We start from the raw sequence: 26505 nt of genomic DNA on the forward strand, positions 1-26505 counted from the left end.
AGACTGTCCCCAACTCTGCTGCAGCTGACGGGGACGTTGCCGGGGGGGTGGTTGGGGGGAGGGTGGTCGGGTCGGGGGGGGGGGGGGGGGGGTCATATAGGGAGGTTGCACGATCGCTTTAATACTCAATTCGATCGCACAGGTCTTTAGCGCTCAGCCAGAATACGCCGTTTGGGCCCAATGCTTTGCATGGGTTCACCCTCTTGAAGAATCCTCAGACTCGGCTTCAGAGACTGAGATCAAAGGGCCATTGGTGGGGGCTTGTGTAAGTGTGTCATTGCCCTTCCTTTCAAAGCATGCATAATAGGCATTGGTCTCATCTGAGTTGATGCATTGCCACATGTACACTGCATGGGTTTGCCTTGAAGGAAGTGGTAACACGCATGTTCTGCCACAGCTATAGAACGTCTGTCCCTGACCAGCTTAGTTTGGAATTGTCTCTTTGGTTGGACTTCTTGTGTGACTCTGGATTGCCCACAATATATGCCCCAGATATAGGCTTCAGTCAATTGCAAATCTCCTGATTCATCCGGGGCTTCTGGTTGGGAAGATCCTGAATGTTTTTGTAGGTACACACTTGTCTGCGCAGAATTTCATGCCCCACAATAGTTGCACTAGAAGATAGACTCGTTGTCGCGTTGCCTCAACTTCACCGGGAGCTTTCCAGGGACATGGCGGGAGAGTAATGGCGCGGAAACCACCCGGGGCCCACGGATGGTCCCGTAACGGGAAACCCAGCTCACTGGAGTGGGTTCAGATTAACGCAGAGAGTCAAAGGCTCTTCGATTTTAAAAACACTCAAGAGTTGACACCACTCTTCTCTTTCACAGGGGACATTACTAAGTGCGGAAACACATCTCAATTTAATCTCATATGTTAAAAATGGGATATTAATTACATATATTTAGCTGAACCTGTTGTGATGTGCGCATGAGGTATATCAAAGTTCAATGACCTGAAATGATAACTCCAAAGCTCTGCCCTGGACTGCTGAGTGTTTCCAACATGTGCTGGTTTTATCTCAGATATCTAGTATCTGCGGCACACTGTGGCTGATCAGAATGCCTGTCAATAGACAATAGGTGCAGCAGTAGGCCATTCGGCCCTTCGAGCCAGCACCGTCATTCAACGTGATCATGGCTGATCATCCACAATCAGTACCCCGTTCCTGCCTTCTCTCCATATCTCTTAACTCCGCTAACTCTATCTAATGCAGAGCTCTATCGAATTCTCTGCCTCCACCGCCCTTTGAGGCAGAGAATTCCACAGACTCACAACTCTCTGTGTGAAAACGTTTTTCCTCATCTCCGTTCTAAATGGCTTACGTTTATTCTTAAACTGTGGCCCCGGGTTCTGGACTCCCCCAACATTGGGAACATATTTCCTGCCTCTAGCGTGTCCAACCCCTTAATAATCTTATATGTTTCAATCGTGGGTTGATTGATCGGTGGAGCTCAGTGTAAATTCAAAATTATTCAAAATATGTAGGAAAGAACTGCATATGCTGGCATATACCGAAGATAGGCACAAAATGCTGGAGTAACTCGGCAGACTGGGTCTGAAGAAGGGTTCCGGCTACGTCGCCTATTCCTTTTCTCTAGAGATGCTGCCCGACCCGCTGAGTTACTCCAGCACGCTGTGTTTATCTTCAAATTATTTGAAGTGTACGTGGGCCGCGACCCGAAACGTCACCTAGCCACGTTCTCCAGAGATGCTGCCTGGCCCGCTGAGTTATTCCTGTATTTTGTGTCTTATTTTGTAAACCAGCTTCTGCAATTCCTTGGTACACAAAAATGCTGGAGAAACTCAGCGGGTGCAGCAGCATTCAGTCTGAAGAAGGGTTTCGGCCCGAAACGTTGCCTATTTCCTTCGCTCCATAGATGCTGCTGCACCCGCTGAGTTTCTCCAGCATTTTTGTGTACCTTCGATTTTCCAGCATCTGCAGTTCCTTCTTAAACATTCTGCAGTTCCTTGTTTCTACACGTTCAAAGTATTCACCAGCCCAATCGCGACCGGTGGCTTTGCAAAGAACAGCTATGCACAGGGTGACCGGTGAGACCAGAAGTGTGTGCTCAAACGGTGCAGAGCATCTGACTTTTGGGATCGTCAGTTCAGGTGGAGAAGCGTCTGCGTGAGCTGCCGGGATGTAAATGCTGCAAGCGGGTGACCATGCATGAGTGAATAGATTCCAGTTTCAGGTGGGGGGGGAGAGGCAGGGTCCCGCTCAAAGCGCGCCTCGGTGATGGATGCTCCTCTTGTGCTCTATTTTGAGCGTTCATTTGAGAGGGAGTAAAGGAGCATTGAGCATCCAGCTCCCCTCTCCCCACCCCCACCCGCTCTCTCCCCCTCCTCCGCTTGTTACTGCCGACTCTCCGCTCACAGCCGAGAGAAGGGCAATGGCAGAAGCGTCCCACGGAACGAGCTGATCGCAGGAGGAGAGGGTGGCCGGCCGACTAAACTTCGGCCCGGTGACCTGCTGCAGTTTCACGGTGGGAATGATGAGTGTGGACGATTGCTGCCTTTCCTCTCCGCCCTGTTCCAGAATCTTTACAGTGGTCCGAGATCCTCTCGGCTGATCTGAACGCTCGGGGGTCGGATGTCGCTGGGTCGACATCGATCCACACCTGATCGCAGTCTCTCCTTCCTCCAAGTTATCTGAAAAGGCAGCCCGTAGCCAAGGAAGCCTCAGTCCATGTACTCCTGATGCTGGAACAAGGCTGATATCCCCCGTTTACTCAGCCTGGGACTTACACTGAAGCAAGCATCCGGCTGCAAGATAGAGACATTCTTCTTCAAGACCCCCTGGATTGGAGCATCGCTTGGCTCCGGCCCATGTGAGAGATGAATACCTATGGATCTCCCTACATGTACATGGCCGGCCCGGTGTCCCAGCCCCGGCCCCCTCTACAAAGGACCCCCAAGTGCGCCCGCTGCCGGAACCACGGCGTCCTATCCTGGCTGAAGGGACACAAGCGCTACTGTCGCTTCAAGGACTGTACCTGCGAGAAATGCATCTTGATCATCGAGAGGCAGCGGGTGATGGCGGCACAGGTGGCCCTCCGGCGGCAGCAGGCCAACGAGTGCATCGGCAGCCTCATTCCGGACAGTATCCGAGCGGTGCAGGGCATGGCTGGGGCTCCTGGCACGGCCGTGCCTCGGCACGCAGCGACCAAAAACGCCGAGAGCGCACTGCGCTGGGACCCCGAGCAGTCTCACTGTCTCCCGGAGCCCAGGGCCGGTAAGGCAGCTGACTACAATTATTAACGCGGGCATCAATCGAAAGCAGCACTTTAACATCCATTTCTTCCCCCCTTTCTCTTACAAATATGATTTTTCCATCTTTGTCAACTTTTAACATCGACTCAATTCTGCTGCAGAACGAGCCGTAGAATGAGAGTGATTTGTGGAGGCGATTGTAATATACAGTGAATAGTGTGGGATTGGATATGTGACTAGTAATGGACTTGACTTTACTAATTTACACAGAGATCAAACGCAGACAGAGCTTACCTGTCTAACGGTGAAACTTGATTTCATGATCTCTTTTGACTAGCATGTGTGGTAATAAGAATTAAATCAAATTTTAAAATGACGAGAGACGTTGCCCTCTCAAAAATAAATTCGATATTTTAAACAATCAGGGAACAAAGATGGAAATATGACTATGTACTGCATTGAACACAAAACGTTCTTCTCGTTGCTTTGCGATATCTATTTTATCACGAGACCATGAAACTTGAAGTAAACGTGTATCCAGCCACTTTATCAGTAATCGTTTGCCAAACGAATTGGTCTTATGGTCAAAACTTGTACACGATGCAAGCATAGTACAGCGATAGGTTTATCGTAATCTGGAAGAGTTAAACCTTAATGTTCAGCGTTTTGCTTCTTTGATTGCAAACCAAAAAAAAATGCAGTAATTGTTGATACATTTTTGCATAGAGTATTAACGCGGATTCCGTCCGATGGTTCACTAATACAGATCCGAAACCCATGAAACGAGAAAGGAGGTTGTCAGTTCAAATCGCTGAAGATCAAAAGAATTATTATTTCTTTTAGATTCTCCACCCGTTTCGTTTATACAAATAATAGAAGAGGGGTGGGCCGGCTTATGGCGCTGCTGTTCCAATATTTAGATTTACACCATCCATAATACAAAATGCCGAAAACACGGAGCATGCCAGACATCCGCTGTTGAAACAGAAACAACGTTAACGTTTTACACCGTCAGTGGTTTTGACTGAAACGTTCATTATTTCTCTTCCCGCAGCCTGACCTGCTGAGTGCTTCCAACATTTTCTGTTTTATTTCCGATTTCCAGCAGCTACAGTTGTTTCTCATAAATATTTTATTTCACTGTTCACAATATGCGACATTATTTTATTATTTTATTATTTTATTATTATTTAAACATAATATTTCCTATATGCAGGTAGTCACCGTTACACGCACAGAAGGTTTATCAAATAACATTAATATGTTCGGCAGAGAAAATAAAACTGGGGTAGAAATATAAACTGCCCGTGTCCTATGAAACTCTCCTGTGGATTTCAACCACACTTTATTACGATTGTTACTTCTAAAAAAATGCATTCCATCTGCTGAATCAATCTTTGCCAACAATGTCTCGATAATTTTGGTGTGTGGATTCACATTTCTGCTCGAGTATGTGTATGGGTCGTTCAGGTCATCGGGAATTTCGGAGGTCCCGCGGCCCTTGTACAAGGATTCGCAGAATCGGGGGGAAATTTCGACTGGGAACAGCCTTGTTATCTTTCCTATGTTGGAGACGAATCATTTGTACAAATGAGTTTATTGTGGGAAATATTTTACATACACTAAGCAAAAGGCAAATCAACTCTACCAACCGTAGCATATACGGGCAGCGTGAAACTTAGGGATTGGGTGTAAATGTAATTCGTTAATTCGATGATGTTGACTGTTTCGTGAAGGGTAACGACGTTATTCATAATACAATTGATTTTGGGCGATTTTAGACAGCAGCTCTTTATATTCTGCAAATGTCTGATAGTAGCCGTCCTAGCAAAGGTTAGACTTCGCCTGTAATCAAAAGAAACTGCAGATGCTGGTTATACCAAATGACATGGGCACAAAGTGCTGGAGTCAGGCAGCATCTCTGGAGAAAATGGATAGGTGACGTTTCGGGTCGGGACCCTTCTTCAGACACTCATGACTATTTACACAGACCACTCGACGAGCACTGGAGGTGGAAATAAGGAGGCATGATAAATTCACCCGAAACTTTTTTTTAAATGTGAGAGATAGAAAATTCTGAAAAACGGCCGGTAATTAATGTTGATAGTTTCCCCTTTACTAATGGCCTTTTAAAATGCTCTTGTGGTATTTTTTAAAATTTAATAAGATAATAAGCTTAACGGTTGTATAATTTGACAATTTAACAAAATACAGATATTTCCGTAAATGAACCACGTTTAGAGGAAAATTACCACAAGGTCTGTTTCCCAACGGAAGAGGCCTGTGTACGATGTAAACACTAGAGTTTGGCCCGGGGCCGGGCGGAATCATGCGCCCCGCTCTCGGTGCAAGTTGCATTTGCTTTCCATGACCGCATCCCCTTAGAGGACACTGGGGTTTAGCGTGCAATGACGAAACGTCCAACCATCCCAAACATCTTGTTCGAAACTAAAACTAAAAAAGTACTTTTAGTATCATTTGAAATCCGTCTATGGTTACATGTTTGAATGTCAGAGCAGGTCATGGAACTACACGGAACCGATTGGAGCTGATGTAGACCGTGAACTTGTAACTTTCTTTAAAAATAGGAATCGGGGTGGAGTACGCGGGGACTGCAGTACCAGTTGTTACATATTTGCACTGGGTATGATCATGACGTTAATACGAGGAGTATTAGTGTTCAGAAGTATGGAGAGACTTTGGAAGCAGCTATTCTCCACATGCTAATCATTCACATGGATATTAACTCTAACCGGGGCAGGGAGGTTGGGCAGGGGTTGGACTGCACAATATTCCGCCGTTCAGAGTTCAGATTATTGCTTTTGTACTGCATTATTCCTTAAAAAATAATATCCAAATGTAAGAGATTTGCTTCTGAATTTTTAAAACTAATCAACAGGTAGAATTCTCATTAAAACGATTTATTTACTCCTGTCGTCTGACGATGGTTCAGGAGGACATTGTGCAGGAATGGGCAGATAAATGTGGGATGTTTGCGTGTTCACATCCCTTTCTGGAAGGTTAAACTCAAATTCCAGGGCGAAACTTCAGAGCAGGACAGAGAGAGGAATACGCTGTTAGAGGCAATTTGCCTTGAAATCGCGGTGCCGGGGGAAGAAATTGTAAGACGCAGGCTGTTCCTCAAGCAATAAAAACAGAAAATGTTGGAAACACGCTCAGCAGATCAGGCAGACCTTGCTTCTTTTGTTTTAAATTTTCAAAGCGGCGGTAAATATTTCTAATACACGAAAACAGAATATCGGGGTAATTATCATTGTTTATACGGAGACTGACGACCGTATGTTCCTACATTACAACAATGACTGCACATCAAAAGTATTTCATTTGCTATAAAATACTTGCTTCAATCAGTTATTCCTTTCAACTGAGCGCTGGTATTTCGGCCTGATCCCCACAATCCCTCAACACTTAGCAACGCGCTCAGTTCAACACATTAAAGAAAAGACTAAACATACAATAATGTAATAATAAATTATAATTCCTTTAAACAATCGTTTAATGATAATTCACAGATAAACTGTACATTAAAAAACTATTAATTGAACCAAGCAGAACTCTGCTTGACCCTCTCCCTTGACTTGTAGACAGCTCGGCTTCTTGTTTCCAACAACTTTCCCGATTATCGAGATTGCGATTTCACGCTTGTCCCAGTTAGTTACCTTTTCACCGTTCAGTTTCGGTGTTCAGTATTGGAAATGTTCTTATATGCATTTTCAAGTATATTCACCTTACAACGAATACATTTAAAAAAATCATATTATTTGACCTCAATGGTAATTTGTTCGATTTTTTTGCATTTAATTTTATTGTAAATTATTTCGATAATATGATTCCAGATATTTTATAAGAAAAAATAAAGATACTTTAAAATTATAATGGTTATTTTTAATGTTGTTTATTTGCCGGCTTAATTCAGAGATACAGGGATTTTACTTTCCCCGGGCGGGCCTGTAACTTTCGTGCTTTCATTAAATTGTCATTGCTGCTTTATTTTGACGATTTATGTGAAATATATTTCAGTTATTAATTTATATAATGTATTTGCCTCTGCACTCTGGGTCTGCACTGAACCCGCCCAGGGCCAGACGGATAAGATGTGAAAACTAAACCACCAAATAGTAAACGCGCCTACACTGCACTGAAAAAGTTCATTGGTAAAATAGTTCTTTCCCTCGCAGTGGGAACACCGGAGATCGTTGCCAATGTTACTGGATATGATATCTTTCTAAAATTTTAATCTAAGGTAATTTAAAATAAACGGTTGTTCCTCAGCAAATTGGGATTGAATAGAAATATAAACATTGAGGCCTGTGGGCTAATAAATGGGACCGCCTAGTTTCGCCAACCAATAACAAAATAAATGTGTCCACTCAGTCAGGTGTTTTGTGGTGTTTTATAAATATTAACCAGGTGAGGTGGTGGGATCACAGCGGCGCGTTTTTTTTCTCTTTCTCGGCAGCACCGGATTGCGATCGGAAGATTGCACGGTCTGGAAAATAAAGTTAATTCAGGTCTCAAAATGTTGATGACATTATTGAACGATGATTGAAAAGCAAAGTACACCAAACATGCCTTCATGATAAATGCGATCAACGCCGTGTGTATTGGTTTTATTTCAGATATCACATTTTTATATCACAAAAACTATCTATTCTATGGCAGGTCAGAACATAAGGGCCTTGATTTAAATTCCACTGTTTCAGTCATATGTGGTATTTTAATCATCGTTTGAGTTCAGAGCTTTTTGTTTCAAAAATACGTTTAAATTTGCATCGAGATTGAAGATTTTCTGACATACATCTTTTATCTTATGTTTATCTGGCACAACTGTGAGACACAAAATATACACAAAATGGTGGAGTAACTCAGCGGGTCAGGCAGCATCTCTGGGGGAAATTGATAGGTGACGATAGGGGACCCTTTTTCGGACCAGCTGAGTTACTCCAGCATTTTTTGTCTATCTATGGTATAAACCAGCATCTGCAGTTCCTTGTTATTACATTACAACCGCGAGATTGATTCCATTTATGGTAAACGAAATATAGATAACTTTGACCAATATTCAGTTATTAAACTTTATCCTCCAATCTTATTTGTATAACGCAACTGGTGAAAATAGACATGTAAATGGAGCTTCCTTATCAAACTTTGGCTCAGGTAGCTGGCGAGATCTGTGTAAACACAATTTAAATCTGTGAGAAACTCTCCTCCAATTTTCAGCGGAATGTTGCAGCGAGATTATAGTTATTAAATAATTGTAAAATGTTGTCATGTAGACGCACAAATAAAGATGAGTAAAATGCATACTTTGGGGGTGGGGGGGGGGGGGGGTGGGTATTTGTGGTGAAAGAATTATTGATTGCTGCAAAAAGCACTTAATTTAAAAATTAAACACTGGCCTGATTACAAGCAGCACACTTCAGCACCTTAGTGGGAGAACAAATGAGACGTATGGCACAGTATTGGATTTGAGCGGATGATTAATAATCGCGCTTTATTGCAAGACTCTTAACAAATTACCACAATCAAATGAGAGCAGATTCAATCGAAATAGGATAACAATAACTTCTTCAAAAAAGGTCAAACAACACTGAAATGTTACCAAGCAAGAGGAGAGTTGCGCTGAAATACTATTATTTCTGCATTGATGTAGTGCCACTTGCCTAGTAGTCAGCATTTCTCTTAACGGTTTTACAAGGAGAGGCAGAGGGCCGAATCCTTATCAATCACAAGAACCTTGGCGTCTCCACACTGATTCATAAATGTTGCCTTCTCTGTGAAAAGTCAAGGTCACTGGAAGTGATCCAGTGCACCTTTATCCAGATTTAATGGGGTGTTCGTTTATAAATACATAAGATTGCCCAATTAACCCACACATCCGTACCCCCCCCCCCCCCCCCTCCACAACTTTATCCGCCAGGTCCTTCTTCCATATTCACTCGTTTCATTTCTATCTTATTTTAAGAAGTAATCTGTAAATTTGGTTTGGGAATCAAACAAGATCGCTAAATAGATCTCAATTGGGGAATTTTCGGCTTGAGTGTATTTAAAGATGTTGTTTCGTTCAAACTGTATCAAACGTTTTACCGATTGCTTTACGAATCTAGCTTAAAACACCCGAACACTACTCAAAAGTATAGTTTACTATAGTAAACACAATTTGATTATTTCCGACTCGAAGCGTCCGCTATCCACGCTCTCCAGAGACGCTACCTGACCCGATGAGTTATTCCAGCATTTTGTGTTTTTTGTTGTTGTAAACCAGCATGTGCAGTTCCTTGATTCGCTAGATCTTCACTTGTTCACTTGTTCACTTGTCAACTGGAAATGGTTGAAGAGAAAAGTAAAAGTAACACGTCTTCATGGGAAACGCGAGCAACCCGTGTGTATTGGTTCTATTTCAGATACCCACAGCGGCATCTTTAATTTGTGGCTCGGCGGTAAACCTCAAATTTATCCTGAAATAGCGAAAAAAAAAAAATTCTTGAAAAGTTTATTGAGATTTGAAATTGAACTAATTGAATTCGAATAACAGACTTTGGCATTGAAAGTGATAAACTCAGTAGTTTTAATATCGCAGATGAAATTAAAATAAGCAGCAGATTATTATCATCATGGATCATTATTAACATAATTATCAACATGAATATCCAGTTAAAGCGCGTTAAATACCCTTGCGGATAAAAATGACTCGTATATGTAAACAATTCAAACAATTATACTGTAGAGAAAAAAAAAGTGTCAAAGATCTCACTTTCAGTTACTGCTAGAGAGGCAACCACAATATGCTTCTAAGGTATAAAATCAAAGGGAGAAATAAAAATGAAATGAATACATGAGCTCCTGAACCCCAATGCTTTGATCATTGACGGGACTTTATCCTACACCATTTTAGTTAGTACATAGAATATACAAATAAGCAAACAATTTAAACTTCAAAAATGAGATCTGTTATTTTGTAAAGTAAGTCCCAACATCTGTTTGAAAACAGGTTCTCTTCTGATTTCAGCCAATGACATACTCACGAATTTCATCTCACACTTTAAAAGGATTTCGGAAAAGCAATGGTGAAATCCTACTTAAATGCATAAAACTGGTTATTATAATTTCTCAGGAGTATCCATTAACTAAAACCGGAGGACTCCTTTTCAACCAGCTAAGAAATGACTGGATCATTTGATCTGATCCAGAGTATTGCATTCCCATTGTGATTCTGAATGGTTAAGATAAATGTAATGGTTTCACGCTTTAATATGATGCCTGGGACACTTGTCATTCTGAACAAAAGTGCCATCACTGTTTCCATCTTTTGCAATGTGACTACACAGTTAACAGATTGTTGTTCTAGATTATGAGTTGAAACATCAAGAATGATATACAGTAATGTATTTCCACCAACCAATCTGTGGATTTAATTAATTGGCTGACAAATACTAACCCTGTAAAATTTATTTTTGTATATTAGTCTCTAAATGTAAATTTTAAATTTGGTCAAATTACCTGATTCCAATCACTATAATTTTTGCCAATTTACTTTTGTACGGTTCTAAATTGTTTAACCGCTCATGACTTTGTGATAATGGCAATCATATTTTACATCATATTTTATGATCATAATTCTTAGTTTTTAAATTTGAGAATAAAAAAGTATTTGTGTGTGCAATGCTATCCATAAAACATTCAAAGTCCCATGTAACATAATTATGTTTCATTTATGACGTAAAAGTAAAAGTCTGGATTGCAATATACTAATATACTTCCCATGTCACTGTTCAAAACCAAAAGATTTCTTGCTTCTGATAAAACTATTTCAAGGTGGTATGCAACTTTCTGTGTCTAATCCAACAGGGAAGGCATAAGGCTTACTTTTTTCACTTCCAAAGTACCCTTTTCATTCTTTATTTTTACTTCAATAAGTTAATTCTCTTCATTTATTTTGCTATAAATCCTCTCTTTGTTCTGCTTATTCAAACAAGATCCAGCTTTCGTTTTCTCTTACTCCAACAGGAAGTACACTTAGCTCTGATTCTCTCTCTCTCTCTCTCTCTCTCTCTCTCTCTCTCTCTCTCTCTCTCTCTCTCTCTCTCTCTCTCTCTCTCTCTCTCTCTCTCTCTCTCTCTCTCTCTCTCTCTTCCTGTATCTATGTATTTTTCTCTCTCTCCCACTCTCTCTCCCATCCCACTCCCTACCAATCCTCATAGCATGTGTTTTCCCCCTTGCTCTCGTGTTTGAACTGTTGGTGAAACCAATGTTGTTGCCAGGCTTCCTGGTACTAAGTAAGACAAAGCCCTACAAAATTCATTCTAAATGTCATCTGGTGTATTTCATTTTATTTGGCCTGTAAATGATCAGAGTTGGTTGAAGAATGTTGCACTGATGATAAGATTCAGAAAAAAACAGAATGACCGATTCAGAAAAATGAAATCAGAAATGAGAGATTCAGTGGAAAGACCAGGAATAGAGGAATAGAGGAAATTTATGACATTTATAGCTGCATATGAAGATATTAAAATCGTAACTACATCTAGAGAGAATTAGGTTTGTCTTGAATGATAAACCAGAACTATTTTTAAAAATATGGTCTCCTTTTATCGAATTTCTTGAGCAATGCAATGGTTGTACACAAATTCAAAACCGATCATAGGGCATGGGTGAGCAGGCCCATGGGTGGGTCGACGGATATCTCCTCTTTTTTCTTCTTTCTTTCCTTTCCCTCCTTCTTCTCTACCTTCTATTTTTTATTTAAGGTTCTGTTTGAAAAATGTTCAAACTAAAGCTGTGCTGGAGTTGTAAAATTGTCAAGTTTTTTTGTAAAATTGCTTCCAATAAAATATATATTTTTAAAAAATCATAACCCAGTTGCACATATAAAACAGACTATTGGCATTTATTGAAGTGATATTGAACTAACATGTATATTATGTTCCTGACATAGGAGCAGAAGTAGGCCATTCATTGAGTATATTCCTACTAAATGATGGAATTGATTGTATCACAAGATCCAAAGATAATAGGTGATAGGGAAAAAATGTAGGTTGGTTGAGGTGTCAGCAAGCTCTCTTGGTGAAAGAAAAAATAGGGTTTAGAATTCAATTAAGAGACGTTAGGATAGCAAATGCATGAATTCAGCCCCAAACAATGTCTAGCGAGGGAGATGGAATGAATGATCATGGAGGTATAGTGGGAGTGAAGACTTCTTCATGTTAACTAGGATAAAACTGTGACTTACCCAAGGCTTAATCTCATGAAACTGAAGATAGACACAAAATGCTGGAGTAACTCAGCAGGACAAGCAGCATCTCTGGAGAGAAGGAATGGGTGACATTTCGGGTCAAGATGCTTCTTCAGATTCAAGACTGTAAAAGGGTCTCGACCCGAAACGTCACACATTCCTTCTCTCCGGAGATGCTGCCTGTCCCGCTGAGTTACTCCAGCTTTTTGTGTCTATCTAAGTTGAACTCTACACTGAGACCACACGAGTCATTTCTGAAATGCATAGAATGCATGTAGGTAAGTAGGAATGCAATCAAAAGAACAAAGATCCCAAACAGAATACGTGCCACAGAGTGCTGGAGTAGCTCAGCGAGTCAGGCAGCAGATCTGGAGGACATGGATAGGTGACGTTTCAGATCGGGACCCTTCCTCAGATTAATTAGATACTCCAGCACACTGTGTATTTTTGTGTAAACCAGCATCTGCAATTTCTTGTGTCTGGAATAAATGCTGCGAATCCACTAATGACTAATTCAGTTATTTGCATTAGAGGCTGAGACCTGTGCATGTAGATATGTGTGTTTACATGATAAACTATATTATATTACTGAAAATTGAGAATCTGTTGACTCATTAAAAAAGAGAAATCGGCAGGGAATGTGCAACTAGAAACCAGGATATTTAGAGGCCTTACCAGTGTTTCATGCGAGTAAAAGAAAGGGGAACTTATGAAGATAAATTAATAGTTAAACATTTTTTTTTTTAAATTATGTAACGTGGGAAGTTACCTGTTCAGAATGCAGAATAACAATATATGTTTTTATTGGAATGTGATATGTGGTCAATCAAATGGTATGAAAAAATGTAAAATTGAGTCACATTTCTATAGTTCGGAGGGAAACACAAAGGTATAAAATGTAAACTAAATGGAGGAAGTAAATTGCTCCAGGAAAGGATATTGGTAACATAAATAATTTAACTGATTAAAAACCAGACTCAAGGTACATGACGTATGCAAATGATTTTACAAAGATCCAAGGAATATCTGCATGTGAAAAGACTAGTAGCAGTACTAATAATAATAATAATAATAATAATAATAATAATAATAATAATAATAATAATAATATCAATTATAGTGTTTTTGTTTCTATTCTATAGAATATAGTGCATCATAAAAAAGTCCCTTCAGCCCACAATGTCTGTGCCCAACATAATGCCATGGTTAACTTTTATCTGCCTGCACTTATATCCCTCCATTCCCTCTTACCTTAAAGCTATGCTCTTGAGTGTTTGATTTTTCCATCCTGGGAAACAAGTTCTGACTGTCTATCCTATCTCTGCTTCTCATCATTTTATACACTTCTATCAACACTCCCCGCAGCCTCGGGTGCCCAGAGAAAACAATCCAGATGTATCCAACCTCTCCCTGTATTAACCTCTCAACCCAGGCTTATTTCTGGTAAACCCCCACTTCACCCTTTCTAAAGACTCCATATCCTTCCAATAATGGGGCAACCAGAATAGATGCAATATTTTAAATGTGGCCTAACAAAAGTCCAATAAAGCTGCACCATGACTTCCTGACTCTTATACTCAATGCCTTGACCCTTGAAAGCAAGCATACCATATACCTTCTTCTCAACACTATTAAGAAGGTTAGGATTTATTTTAAGGTTAGTGTTCTTTTGCTCCTCTGCAAGAGTGCTTATGAATGCACTGGGCGCACACTATTACTGCAACAGATGTACAGTCTTATACCCATTTTTAAATAATGGCTGGATTTAAGGATTATAGCAAATAGTGTTTATAATTATACATTTACAAATGATCATACCTTTACAGAAGATTTACAAATATCAAAAGTCCTTTGCTGTTTAAAAGTACATTACAAAGAAACAGATGGTATTGCCTGTGATATTGTTCATGAGGACTTTAAGAAAGCATTTTTGAATGATCCTTTATTCAACTCTGAAAAGCAAACTGAACACACAGAGATCAAGGGTAGGTTGAAGATGGAATCAAATCAAAGACTGGTTTAATATTGTATTTGTGAAGTTTCTGATAAGCTGGAAACAGGTGTTCCCTGCAGTTCGTGGTATATTTTTGTACCGTATTAATCACCAGGATATTAACAATCAATATAATATTTTTTCCATTATTAATGGCAGCAAAATAGCGATTACAGCATTCACGAGATGCAAATGTTGGTCATTTTCACTTAATATTTTTCTATCACTTCTCAACTCCTGCGATCATTTAGTGGGAACCTCAGACAAAAAGAAAACATGATCTTTGCTCCAAGGACCCTGTTGGTCTGATGATGAATGTTTGGTGGAAAACAAGAAGAATCTGTCAGAAATTAAACAATAAATTAAATTAGACTTTAGTCAAAAACATCTTTTGTAAATTCACAATAAATTGAATGTCTGGGATAAGGACTTACATATTATAGGACTTTAATCAATTTAAAAAAAGCAAAACTCGATTGATATTTATAATTTGCATTGTACCACCACTCCCCGATGGCAAGGTAGAGATCACATTTTACAATTAAGCATTCAATTTTTACCACTATCCTGGGATAGAAAAAAAAATAACGTAGAAGATGGAGTAACAAATCTAATTCCAAATGTGAAGGAATAATTTATGAGATTGCTTTTATAACCTTAGCTCTGAAGTCCAGATGGAACATGGTTAGGAAGGGATTGCATCATGTCACTTGTTGCTTGCTGGCTACTTTATGGTTAATAAAGGGCCTGTCCCACTCGGGCGTCATTTGCGCATCATTTACGCGACATAATTTACGCATCATGCGCATGGTGTGCATTACGTGTGCATGGTGCGTGGTGACGTAGGCAGTGATGTGCGGTTGCGCGTGACGCCCCAGTATTTTGGAATTCACAAAACCTTCGCGCGCACCTGCGTGACGCGCAAATTACGCCAAAGTGGGACAGGCCCTTAATAGGTATAATGCACTCCATTCCTTTGTTTCTTTGCTGTCCATGTCAAACTATCAAACCGTCTGCGGTGCACTTGCAAGTGCAATAGGTTGGTTTTTGTGTGCATTGATGAAGTGATTTTGCTCTAAACAATTTACATTTGTTTAGAGAGCTGAAGAAGGAATGCATCTAGGGTTTTAGGATTTTGTATTTAGAGACTGAAGAAGGATCCCAACCTGAAATGTCACCTATCCATTTTCTCCAGAGATGCTGCCTGACCCACTGAGTTACTCCAGCATTTTATTTCATCTCAGGGTTTTAGGATGTTTATATGTATTTTTTATTACATTAAAATATTTTCCGGTGCACAAATATTTTCTTGAGTGAAACTGACCCATCCAATGAATTAAAATAAACGAAAAAATATATTCTAAAAAGCTTATTAAAATAACAATGAAGGGATTGGAATGAAAATTATCTGTAGTTTCTGCTTTTTGATGTGAGAAACTCTGGCCTTCAGGGTTGTAAACAGCTCACAGTTCTCAGTTCTCAGATAGGGATGTCCATACTGTCCGGTGTACTGTACTCTGGTGCTTCCAACTGTTCACAATGAGCTTTAAATGTTCTTTTCCTGTGACGTGAGATAATAGTGTGGAATAAATTTCAAAAGTAAATCATACCAAGACCACCCCATCAAGTGAATGCACCGACCAAGGATATCAGCTCCCTGTATTTGGTATTGAGATTGAAGTAGAAATAAAACATCATTTTTATTTATCAGATGGATGAAAATGATAGCTTACATCTTGACAACCGAGAGGGTAAATGTTCTGCTCTGTGATCTAAAATCCCAGATTGTGCAAAGGCTTCTACACTTCTAGTACCCCAACAAGCATTCTTCCTTCCATATTTGGAACAATTAACTAGTTAAATGCAGGCAGAAATATCAGGAATGTAAAAATAAAATGGGATGCTCTGTTCGGAATATCGGAAAGTTCGGAATATCCATAATTTTCTAATGTAAAATAAGTTACATTTATTTGATATTGATAAATAATCTACACAATATATTGTAGATTAGATGGTGCAGAATTTGATGCTGCTCATGGCGAACTGGTAAAGCTAATGCGGACATGATGGAGAACTACCACAAGGGGCTGTGTGGTCCCATGGTTAGAAACTGAGTTGTCAATCACAGAGATATTGAGTTTATATTTCATTATGGTCAAAATGTTTATGGATCAGTCATCTTAAACAAAGGGCTACAGCCTACCTCGCTGCTGCATGAGTGCATCAGACTGAGTATTCCTGAGTGTAACCCGCAACCTATATTCCATGTTGTCCTGAACCCAGTATTCCTGCATCTGTACATTGATGCGACATGTCCAGTTGAGTATTTCCAGCAATTTCTGTTTTTATTTCATATATGTGAAGGACGGTGTGTGTTTATGTGAGTTTCTACGTAGCAACAATAACACAATTCAAAAGATGTTTGACAAGTTATTCAGTAGTTCAAGAAGGAATTGCAGATGCTGGAAAATCGAAGGTAGACAAAATTGCTGGAGAAACTCAGCGGGTGCGGCCGAAACGTTGCCTATTTCCTTCGCTCCATAGATGCTGCCGCACCCGCTGAGTTTCTCCAGCAATTTTGTCTACCTCACAACCTATTCATTCTAGTTTGATTAACCAACTTTAACAAACTGTCCTTAGAAACATATAATGTGATGTCCATTATTGTCTATCTGCCACCTTTTTGTCCAATTACTTAACCTTTCAACATCTCTCTGTGAACTGTTTGAATCCCCCTTACAGTTTCTCTCTATCATCTGCAGCTCCAATAAGATTTCAAGAGAGAGTTAGATTTAGCTCTTAGAGCTGACGGAATCAAGGGATATGAGGAAAAAGCAGGAACGTCGTTGTGATTTTGGATGACCAGCCATGATCATATTGAATGGCCTATTCCTGCGCCTATTTTCTATGTTTCTATGTTTCTATAACAGTACATTTAGATGATTTCCTGTTAATCCATAATATGTGTTTAAACAACTGTGATCCCAACATGATAATCCCATTGATCACACGTTGTCAATCTGAAAACGATCCTCTTCCCTACTCACTGCTACCTGACAGCTAGCCCATTATCTGCCTCCAATATATAATCTATCAATGCGGCCATTAAATAAAATTTAACATTCTTTATCTCTGTATCCTTTCAAGGGATGTGATTCCCTTCTCAGATTAAGGCATAAGTATTAATTGTAGTACCACAGATAGGGTAGACACTTCGATACAAGCACAGTTGGGCAGCAGGTGGAGCTGCTACCTCATATCTCCAGCTACGTGAATTCAATCCTCACATCTGGTGCGGTCTGTCTAGAGTTTGTACTTCCTTCTGTGATCAGGTGGGCTCCCCCCAGGTGCACCAGTTTCCTCCAACATCCCAAACCTCATCCACTGCACCGGATGTGGAGGGGGGTGTTCTGGATGTGGGTTCCTGTACATTGGCGAGACAAAGCGAGGCTCGGCGACCATTTTGCTGAACACTTACACTCTGTCTGCCAAGGTCCATTGGATCTCCCCGTTGTTAACCATTTTAACTTCCCTTCTCATTCCCATACTGACCTTGCTGTCCTGGGCCTCCTCCATTGCTTGCAGGCTGCACACAAACTGGAGAAACAGTACCTCATATTTCACTTGGGTAGCTTACAATCCAGCAGAATGAACATTGAATTCTGTAATTTTAGGCAACTTTTACAAAAACCTCTCTTCCCTCCCTGTCCCCCACCCCCTCTACTGTCCCCCCTTATTCAACTAAAAGTCAGTTGACCAGTCCCATAGTTTACATCAATGTATTCCTCTTGAGGTCACATCATCTCTAGCCAACAATTGGCCTATCAGGGAGCCTCTTTGCCCAAGGTCATCTGTTGCTGGCCCTGATCTGTCCTGTTTTTTTTTCTCTCACTTGCAGTTTCTTCCCCCCTCCACTTCAATCAGTCTGAAGAAGTGCCGTCTATCTTTGTTACAAACCAACATCTGCAGTTCCTTTTTATTACTTAATATCCCCAAATCATGTGATCAGTAGATTAATTGACCACTGTGAATCGCCCCCAGTGTGTAGGAGAGTGACAGAATTTCAAGGGAGTTGACAAGAATGTAGGGATGATTAAAATGGGACTAATGTAGGATTAGTGGGAATGGATTCTTCATGGTCAGCATGGGGACTTGGTGTGCTGAATGGCATGTTTATGTGTTGTGTGTTTCTGGGTTCTGTAGCATTGTATTGGACTCAGATAAATTGCAAAGGGTTGACCCTGGCAGTTGTGTATGAATTGCAATTGAAATTGCCCTGGAATATCATAGCAGACTTCATCAGATTCATGTGCTCAGAATGGGTCTTTGGCCATTCTAAAATTGCTCATTGCTTCTACAGTAGAAGCACAAATCCCAAATATTTTCAAGTGAATATATTTACAGGATATAGTGCAAAGGTGCAGTTGAGAGTTGTCTGCCAAGTTGCATTGCCAATTTCGATAGGGTAAAAAGAGCTTTGTGTTTTTTATACAGCATTTTAAAGTATAAAGAAACGTAAACTCTCTTAACAGTTCCAATAATTTCTCAACGTTCCTATTCAATCTCTCCTATTTATTCTTTGTACTGAATTAAAAAAGTAATGGCTCCTTGATGAAAGATTGAGAATAGAGAAATTACAGTTCTTTCCAGGGTTACGAATGTCTTACTTATGGATATCCTTAACATTTGAATAAACTGCCATCAATATTACTAAATTCAAACGAGAATTGGTTATGAAATAAATCTGTTTACCCCTGCAGTAGTCAGACACCATTGTCACTTCAGATCACAGCCTGCTGGTTTCATTGCGGGAGACCATTTAAGAGAGATCCTTTGGAAATTGACAAGCAATTGTTTCTATTGATATTGTTCAATGATATTCTTCTACACAATGTTACATGCACTGATACTGTAAGCCTGTCATTCCCAGCCATTGAGGGTGGGACATCCTGATTCTGTACCATTATAACTAGGCAGATGCAGACAGCAGAAAAATATTCATCAAGCAAAACACTAAGTGCTGGAGGAACTCAGAGGGCTAGGCAGCCTCTGTGGAGTGAAGGGACAGATGACGTCTTGGTTCATGATCCTTCTTTAGACTGATAGGTTTCAACCCGAAACACTATCTGTCCATTCTCTCCACAGATGCTGCCTGACCCGCAAAGATCCAACAGCACTTTGTGTTTTGCTCAGGATTGCCGCATCTGCACTTTTTTTGTGTCTCCATATAAATGTCCATGTCAATTGTCCCTAATAACATCATTTATTACAATGTTGTGAAGGTATGGACACTATATTGAGTGTTTTTTTTATATTTTACTACTTTTGGACAAAATCAATTTATGGATGCCTGTAAAATCAGAACCTGTTTGGAGCCCAAGGGCACTTTGCAAACTGACAAAGTGGGAAAGTGAATAATCTCATTGGGCACAAGGGAAGAATTATATTCCCATTTTTCTCCTTTTCCAGCCACATGAAGTTTCCCCTCTGTACGTGAGGGTCAAATAAAACAAACAGCAAAACCCTCTAGGAATGAATACCTCCTTGCTTACCTTCAAGTCACCAGCTCTTTTCAATCATCGCATAATAAGTTTTCGTGTTATAGATACAGTGCAGAAACAGGCCCTTTGGCCGACAGTGTCCGTCCGCTCTGACCAGCAATCAACCTGTTCACTAATTTGCACATACTACGGACAATTTACAAAATACAAAGCCAATTAACCTAAAAAACCTGCATATCTTTGGAGTGTCGGGGGAAACTGGAGCAACCGCATAATGCACACACAGTCACAGGGAGAACGTACAAATTCCATGCAGACAGCACCTATAATCATGATCGAACCTGGATCTCTGCTGCTGTAAGGCAGCAACTCTCCTGCTGCATCACTGTGCCGCCCCAAATTATTATTGAAATGGAGCATAAATTACTTCAATGCCTTAAAATCAAACAGGCTATGTAACTCCAATAAATACATTCAAAAAAACAAAAATGACTATTTAATCTTTGTTGCAATGTAAGTCTATTCTAGAATATCAGAATATTTCTGCACACCATGACTACTTCCTATTTTGGACCACCTGACAGTCTACATAGAAACATAGAAACATAGAAATTAGGTGCAGGAGTAGGCCATTCGGCCCTTCGAGCCTGCACCGCCATTCAATATGATCATGGCTGATCATCCAACTCAGTATCCCGTACCTGCCTTCTCTCCATACCCTCTGATCCCCTTAGCCACAAGGGCCACATCTAACTCCCTCTTAAATATAGCCAATGAACTGGCCTCGACTACCCTCTGTGGCAGAGAGTTCCAGAGATTCACCACTCTGTGTGAAAAAGGTTCTTCTCATCTCGGTTTTAAAGGATTTCCCCCTTATCCTTAAGCTGTGACCCCTTGTCCTGGACTTCCCCAACATCGGGAGCAATCTTCCTGCATCTAGCCTGTCCAACCCCTTAAGAATTTTGTAAGTTTCTATAAGATCCCCTCTCAATCTCCTAAATTCTAGAGAGTATAAACCAAGTCTATCCAGTCTTTCTTCATAAGACAGTCCTGACATCCCAGGAATCAGTCTGGTGAACCTTCTCTGCACTCCCTCTATGGCAATAATGTCCTTCCTCAGATTTGGAGACCAAAACTGTACGCAATACTCCAGGTGTGGTCTCACCAAGACCCTGTACAACTGCAGTAGAACCTCCCTGCTCCTATACTCAAATCCTTTTGCTATGAAAGCTAACATACCATTCGCTTTCTTCACTGCCTGCTGCACCTGCATGCCCACTTTCAATGACTGGTGTACCATGACACCCAGGTCTCGCTGCATCTCCCCTTTTCCTAGTCGGCCACCATTTAGATAATAGTCTGCTTTCCTGTTTTTGCCACCAAAATGGATAACCTCACATTTATCCACATTATACTGCATCTGCCAAACATTTGCCCACTCACCCAGCCTATCCAAGTCACCTTGCAGTCTCCTAGCATCCTCCTCACAGCTAACACTGCCCCCCAGCTTAGTGTCATCCGCAAACTTGGAGATATTGCCTTCAATTCCCTCATCCAGATCATTAATATATATTGTAAATAGCTGGGGTCCCAGCACTGAGCCTTGCGGTACCCCACTAGTCACTGCCTGCCATTGTGAAAAGGACCTGTTTACTCCTACTCTTTGCTTCCTGTTTGCCAGCCAGTTCTCTATCCACATCAATACTGAACCCCCAATGCCGTGTGCTTTAAGTTTGTATACTAATCTCTTATGTGGGACCTTGTCGAAAGCCTTCTGGAAGTCCAGATACACCACATCCACTGGTTCTCCCCTATCCACGCTACTAGTTACATCCTCGAAGAATTCTATAAGATTCGTCAGACATGATTTACCTTTTGTAAATCCATGCTGACTTTGTCCAATGATTTCACCACTTTCCAAATGTGCTGCTATCCCATCTTTAATAACTGACTCTAGCAGTTTCCCCACTACCGATGTTAGACTAACTGGTCTGTAATTCCCCGTTTTTTCTCTCCCTCCCTTCTTAAAAAGTGGGGTTACGTTTGCTACCCGCCAATCCTCAGGAACTACTCCAGAATCTAAAGAGTTTTGAAAGATTATTACTAATGCATCCACTATTTCTGGAGCTACTTCCTTAAGTACTCTGGGATGCAGCCTATCTGGCCCTGGGGATTTATCGGCCTTTAATCCATTCAATTTACCCAACACCACTTCCCGGCTAACCTGGATTTCACTCAATTCCTCCAACTCCTTTGACCCAAGGTCCCCTGCTATTTCCGGCAGATTATTTATGTCTTCCTTAGTGAAGACGGAACCAAAGTAGTTATTCAATTGGTCCGCCATATCCTTGTTCCCCATGATCAACTCACCTGTTTCTGACTGCAAGGGACCTACATTTGTTTTAACTAATCTCTTTCTTTTCACATATCTATAAAAACTTTTGCAGTCAGTTTTTATGTTCCCTGCCAGTTTTCTTTCATAATCTATTTTTCCTTTCCTAATTAAGCCCTTTGTCCTCCTCTGCTGGTCTCTGAATTTCTCCCAGTCCTCCGGTATGCTGCTTTTTCTGGCTAATTTGTACGCATCATCCTTCGCTTTGATACTATCCCTGATTTCCCTTGTTATCCACGGATGCACTACCTTCCCTGATTTATTCTTTTGCCAAACTGGGATGAACAATTTTTGTAGTTCATCCATGCAGTCTTTAAATGTCTTCCATTGCATATCCACCATCAACCCTTTTAGAATTAATTGCCAGTCAATCTTGGCCAATTCACGTCTCAAACCCTCAAAGTTACCTTTCTTTAAGTTCAGAACCATTGTTTCTGAATTAACAATGTCACTCTCCATCCTAATGAAAAACTCAACCATATTATGGTCACTCTTGCCCAAGGGGGCACGTACAACAAGACTGCTAACTAACCCTTCCTCATTACTCAATACCTAGTCTAAAATAGCCTGCTCTCTCGTTGGTTCCTCTACATGTTGATTTAGATAACTATCCCGCATACATTCCAAAAAATCCTCTTCCTCAGCACCCCTGCCAATTTGATTCACCCAATCTATATGTAGATTGAAGTCACCCAATATAACGGTTTTGCCTTTGTCGCACGCATTTCTAATTTCCTGTTTGATACCATCTCCAACTTCACTACTACTGTTAGGTGGCCTGTACACAACACCCACCAGCGTCTAAACCTTAAGTGTTGGGCGAAACACAGCGTTAACTATTATACGATACGATAGAGCTTTATTCATGCCCGGAGGGAAATTGGTCTGCCAACAGTCACAACACACAAGGTACACGAAAACTTGAAATTAAATTAAAAGTGAGAAAAAAGAAAAGAAAAAGACAAGCGACTATTGGCTGGCTGCCGTGTGCACAGCGCCTTAACAAGAACAAACGAACAAACAAACAAACAAACACAGACTATTCCCTGGGCAGATGATTCTAAACTAGAGTGCCACCCCCTCCCCCATACCGGGTCCCCCTTTGTTCTCCCACGTCCCTCACGGCGGTCCCCCTATGCTGGGTCACCATTGTCGTCCCCTCCTCCCTCACGCTCATCGTCTGCTGATCATGGCTTGATCGCGAGGCCCCACGGCCGCCGAGGCCTCACCGCCGCCGATGCCCCACCGCCGCCAAGGCTCCCGTCACCACTGAGGTTCACGCTGCTGCTGAGACTCAGGCTGCTGCCGAGGCTCATGCTGTCGCCGAGGCCCCGCCGCCGCCAAGGCTCCCATTGCCGCTGAGGTTCATGCTGTCACTGAGGTTCACGATGCCGCCAATGTTTATAATACAATGTTTATGATACTGATATGGTCGTAAAGATGTTTATCACCCGCTCCATCTTTCTCTCTTTTTCATTTTAGACGTGAGTGACGAACGATTAGACGAGCAGATTAGAGACGACATCTCGGAAACATACAATGACAAAGGTTCAGGACAGACAAACTCACCAGATATGGTCAAAGACAAGAGCTGCTACACGGCTGACAGCCCCGAAATGCCAGTGGCCGATGAAGAGCGGTTACCCGTGGAGAAGGGTAGCAGCACCCAGGAAACAGCACCTGAAAGTTCCAAATTTAATCTGGATCAGAATCAGATGTTGATGGAGGGACTATCTGGAGCCATGTCAGTTCCATTTTCTCTAAAAGGTAACAGACCTCCTATAGAAGTGCTGAAGAAGATCTTCCCGAATCACAAACCTACAGTTCTGGAGCTGATTTTGAAAGGGTGTGGAGGTGACCTTGTTGGTGCCATTGAAATTCTTCTGTCCAGTCGCTCTGATCGATCTTCAGAAGCCCCTGATGTCCTGAGTGTATCATCCAATGGACAGACATTTTTTGAACATGCTTTTGGGTCCTATCCTGTTGCCTCCTCCAAATGGTCTGTTGGGTCAGCCTTCAGGGTCCCTGATTCCTTGAGGTTCTCTAATGATCCTGGTAACGTCATGTCAAACCCACTGGCCATGCCACTGCAGCACCAATTTCCTCAACCTCCTCGTTACCCACTGGTTCTGCGGAACACCCTGAGCAGAAACCAGGCAAACCCATTTATTTCAAACGACGTTGCCCTGTGGAACACCATGACTCTTCAGCAGCAATACCAGCTCAGATCCCAGTATCTCACCCCTTTCCCAAATGCTTCAGCTGGCATCTTTCGCAGCTCACCAGTCCTTCCGTCTCACCCTGCCAACGATCCCAGGCTTGCACTTGCCGATGAAGGCTGTGCAATGGTGACCAAGCAACCCATTTACACAGAGGAGGACTATGATGAGAGATCGGATTCTGCAGACTCTAGAATATTGAACTCATCTTCTTAAATGATATGCATCTGATGCTCACCAAATAGAATAATAAAAGGAAAATACTTGAATATAGGTATTGAAGACTGAGTAGATTCTATATCCATGACTTAATATCCCGATCAGGAATAGCCAAAGGATTATAAAACATAGTTATTCAGTTAATATGTCATACTTAGATGTGTTAGTTGAAGAATATGTATAACTGGTAGCTATACTTTCTAATGCATGTTATATGCTGTGACCATGACTGCTAACAATTTAAAAAAAAGTAGACACTTGAACAAGTACCTGTAGCACGCCCAGAATTTCAAGTGCAAATAAATGAAAATTATGTGGACATATGTTGTACAAAACGTCATTCACACAAACTGATGGATTTCATTGTTACATTTAACACAATTCAGGTACTTACTTTAAGGTGTGTAATTGCTCTCATTTAACTCTCAATTAAATTAAGAATAAAGAAAATTTCAAGATAGCTGTGATTATGAGGAAGTGGATTTGCCTTCATCATGCTAATCGCATTCAATTGAATGTATATGTTAAGTTTATGGATACAGATTGGAAGGCACTTTGGCCATTTGGAAATGCCTAAATTACTCTCCAATATTTTCTGAATTCCCTGAAGCAAAAAAAGTTTTGGGATTCAAATCAAAATTATTTTGACAATTTCAGTTTTATAGGAACTCATTATATTTTGGAGGCTTTAAACATCGGGAAAGTAATAGTTCCAAAAAAGTAAAATAGATTCAGATGTGCAAGATTATGATGGCAGAATTAAACTCTAAATCAATAGCAGTTAATGCTTTCCTCAGCTGAAAGGCCAACACAGACTACAAGGTTTTAATGTGGGGTCTTGGTACAAAACGCGATCATCCTTTTGCCTCCAGAGGCGCTGCTCAAAAATCTCCTAAATTCCTCCAGCAGTTTCTATCTTGCTCCTGATATCAGCATCTGCAGTTGCTTGTGTGTACAGATTGCAATGAATAGGGAGGAAGTCATATAGATGTTTTCTAGGTTGCCATTTGCATGGCAGTTTCCTTTTTTAAATTCACATACTTTTCAATTAGGACAGGACATAGTACAAAAAAACTAAATAGAAAATATAAACATTCATCAGCCATGCATGCAGACAGAGGAATACTGCGACATTTATTTTAGCATAACAGAGAATACGGCATCCTGGTAGATGAAGTAAGGTGGCTACCATGAATAAATGTCAGATTCATGAAGAGATCAGAGAGCACTGAAAGCACTGGCAGGTCAGGCTGCATCTTCGGAGAGAAAGACAAGCAGAGTTAATGGGGGTCATTTTAACCCGGGGGTCCGGCATGGACGTATGCTGCAGAAGAATGTTAACATTAAAAAAAATGTTAAACCCATTCAGCTGCCTTGAACCCATCCACCTCGACTTAGAGTGGGGGAGTCCAGAGGATAGACACAAAAAGCTGGAGTAACTCAGCGGGACCAGCAGCATCACTGGAGAGAAGGAATGGGTGACGTTTCGGGTCAAGACCCTTATTCTGGTTAGGGATAAGGGAAACAAGAGATATAGATGATGATGTAGAGAGATAAAGAACTATGAATGAAAGATATGCAAAAAAGTAACATAGATAAAGGAAACAGGCCATTGTTAGCTGTTTGTTGGGTGAAAACGAGAAGCTGGTGCAACCTGGGTGGGGGAGGGATAGAGAGAGAGGGTATGCCTGGGCTACCTGAAGTTAGATAAA

At 41.0% G+C, this 26505-nt stretch overlaps 1 protein-coding gene across 1 annotated transcript; it reads left to right on the forward strand.

Annotated features, from left to right (window-relative positions):
• Positions 1-2015: 2015 nt before the first annotated feature.
• On the forward strand, positions 2016-26212 carry dmrt3 (doublesex and mab-3 related transcription factor 3). The gene is made up of 2 exons (XM_033017793.1): positions 2016-3238; positions 23838-26212. The coding sequence occupies exons 1-2, from the start codon at positions 2842-2844 to the stop codon at positions 24788-24790; spliced, it is 1350 nt and encodes a 449-aa protein (XP_032873684.1). The 5' UTR covers positions 2016-2841; the 3' UTR covers positions 24791-26212.
• Positions 26213-26505: the final 293 nt, after the last annotated feature.

The sequence above is a fragment of the Amblyraja radiata genome, chromosome 3 (assembly GCF_010909765.2).
Source record: "Amblyraja radiata isolate CabotCenter1 chromosome 3, sAmbRad1.1.pri, whole genome shotgun sequence".
NCBI classification, from domain to species: domain Eukaryota; kingdom Metazoa; phylum Chordata; class Chondrichthyes; order Rajiformes; family Rajidae; genus Amblyraja; species Amblyraja radiata.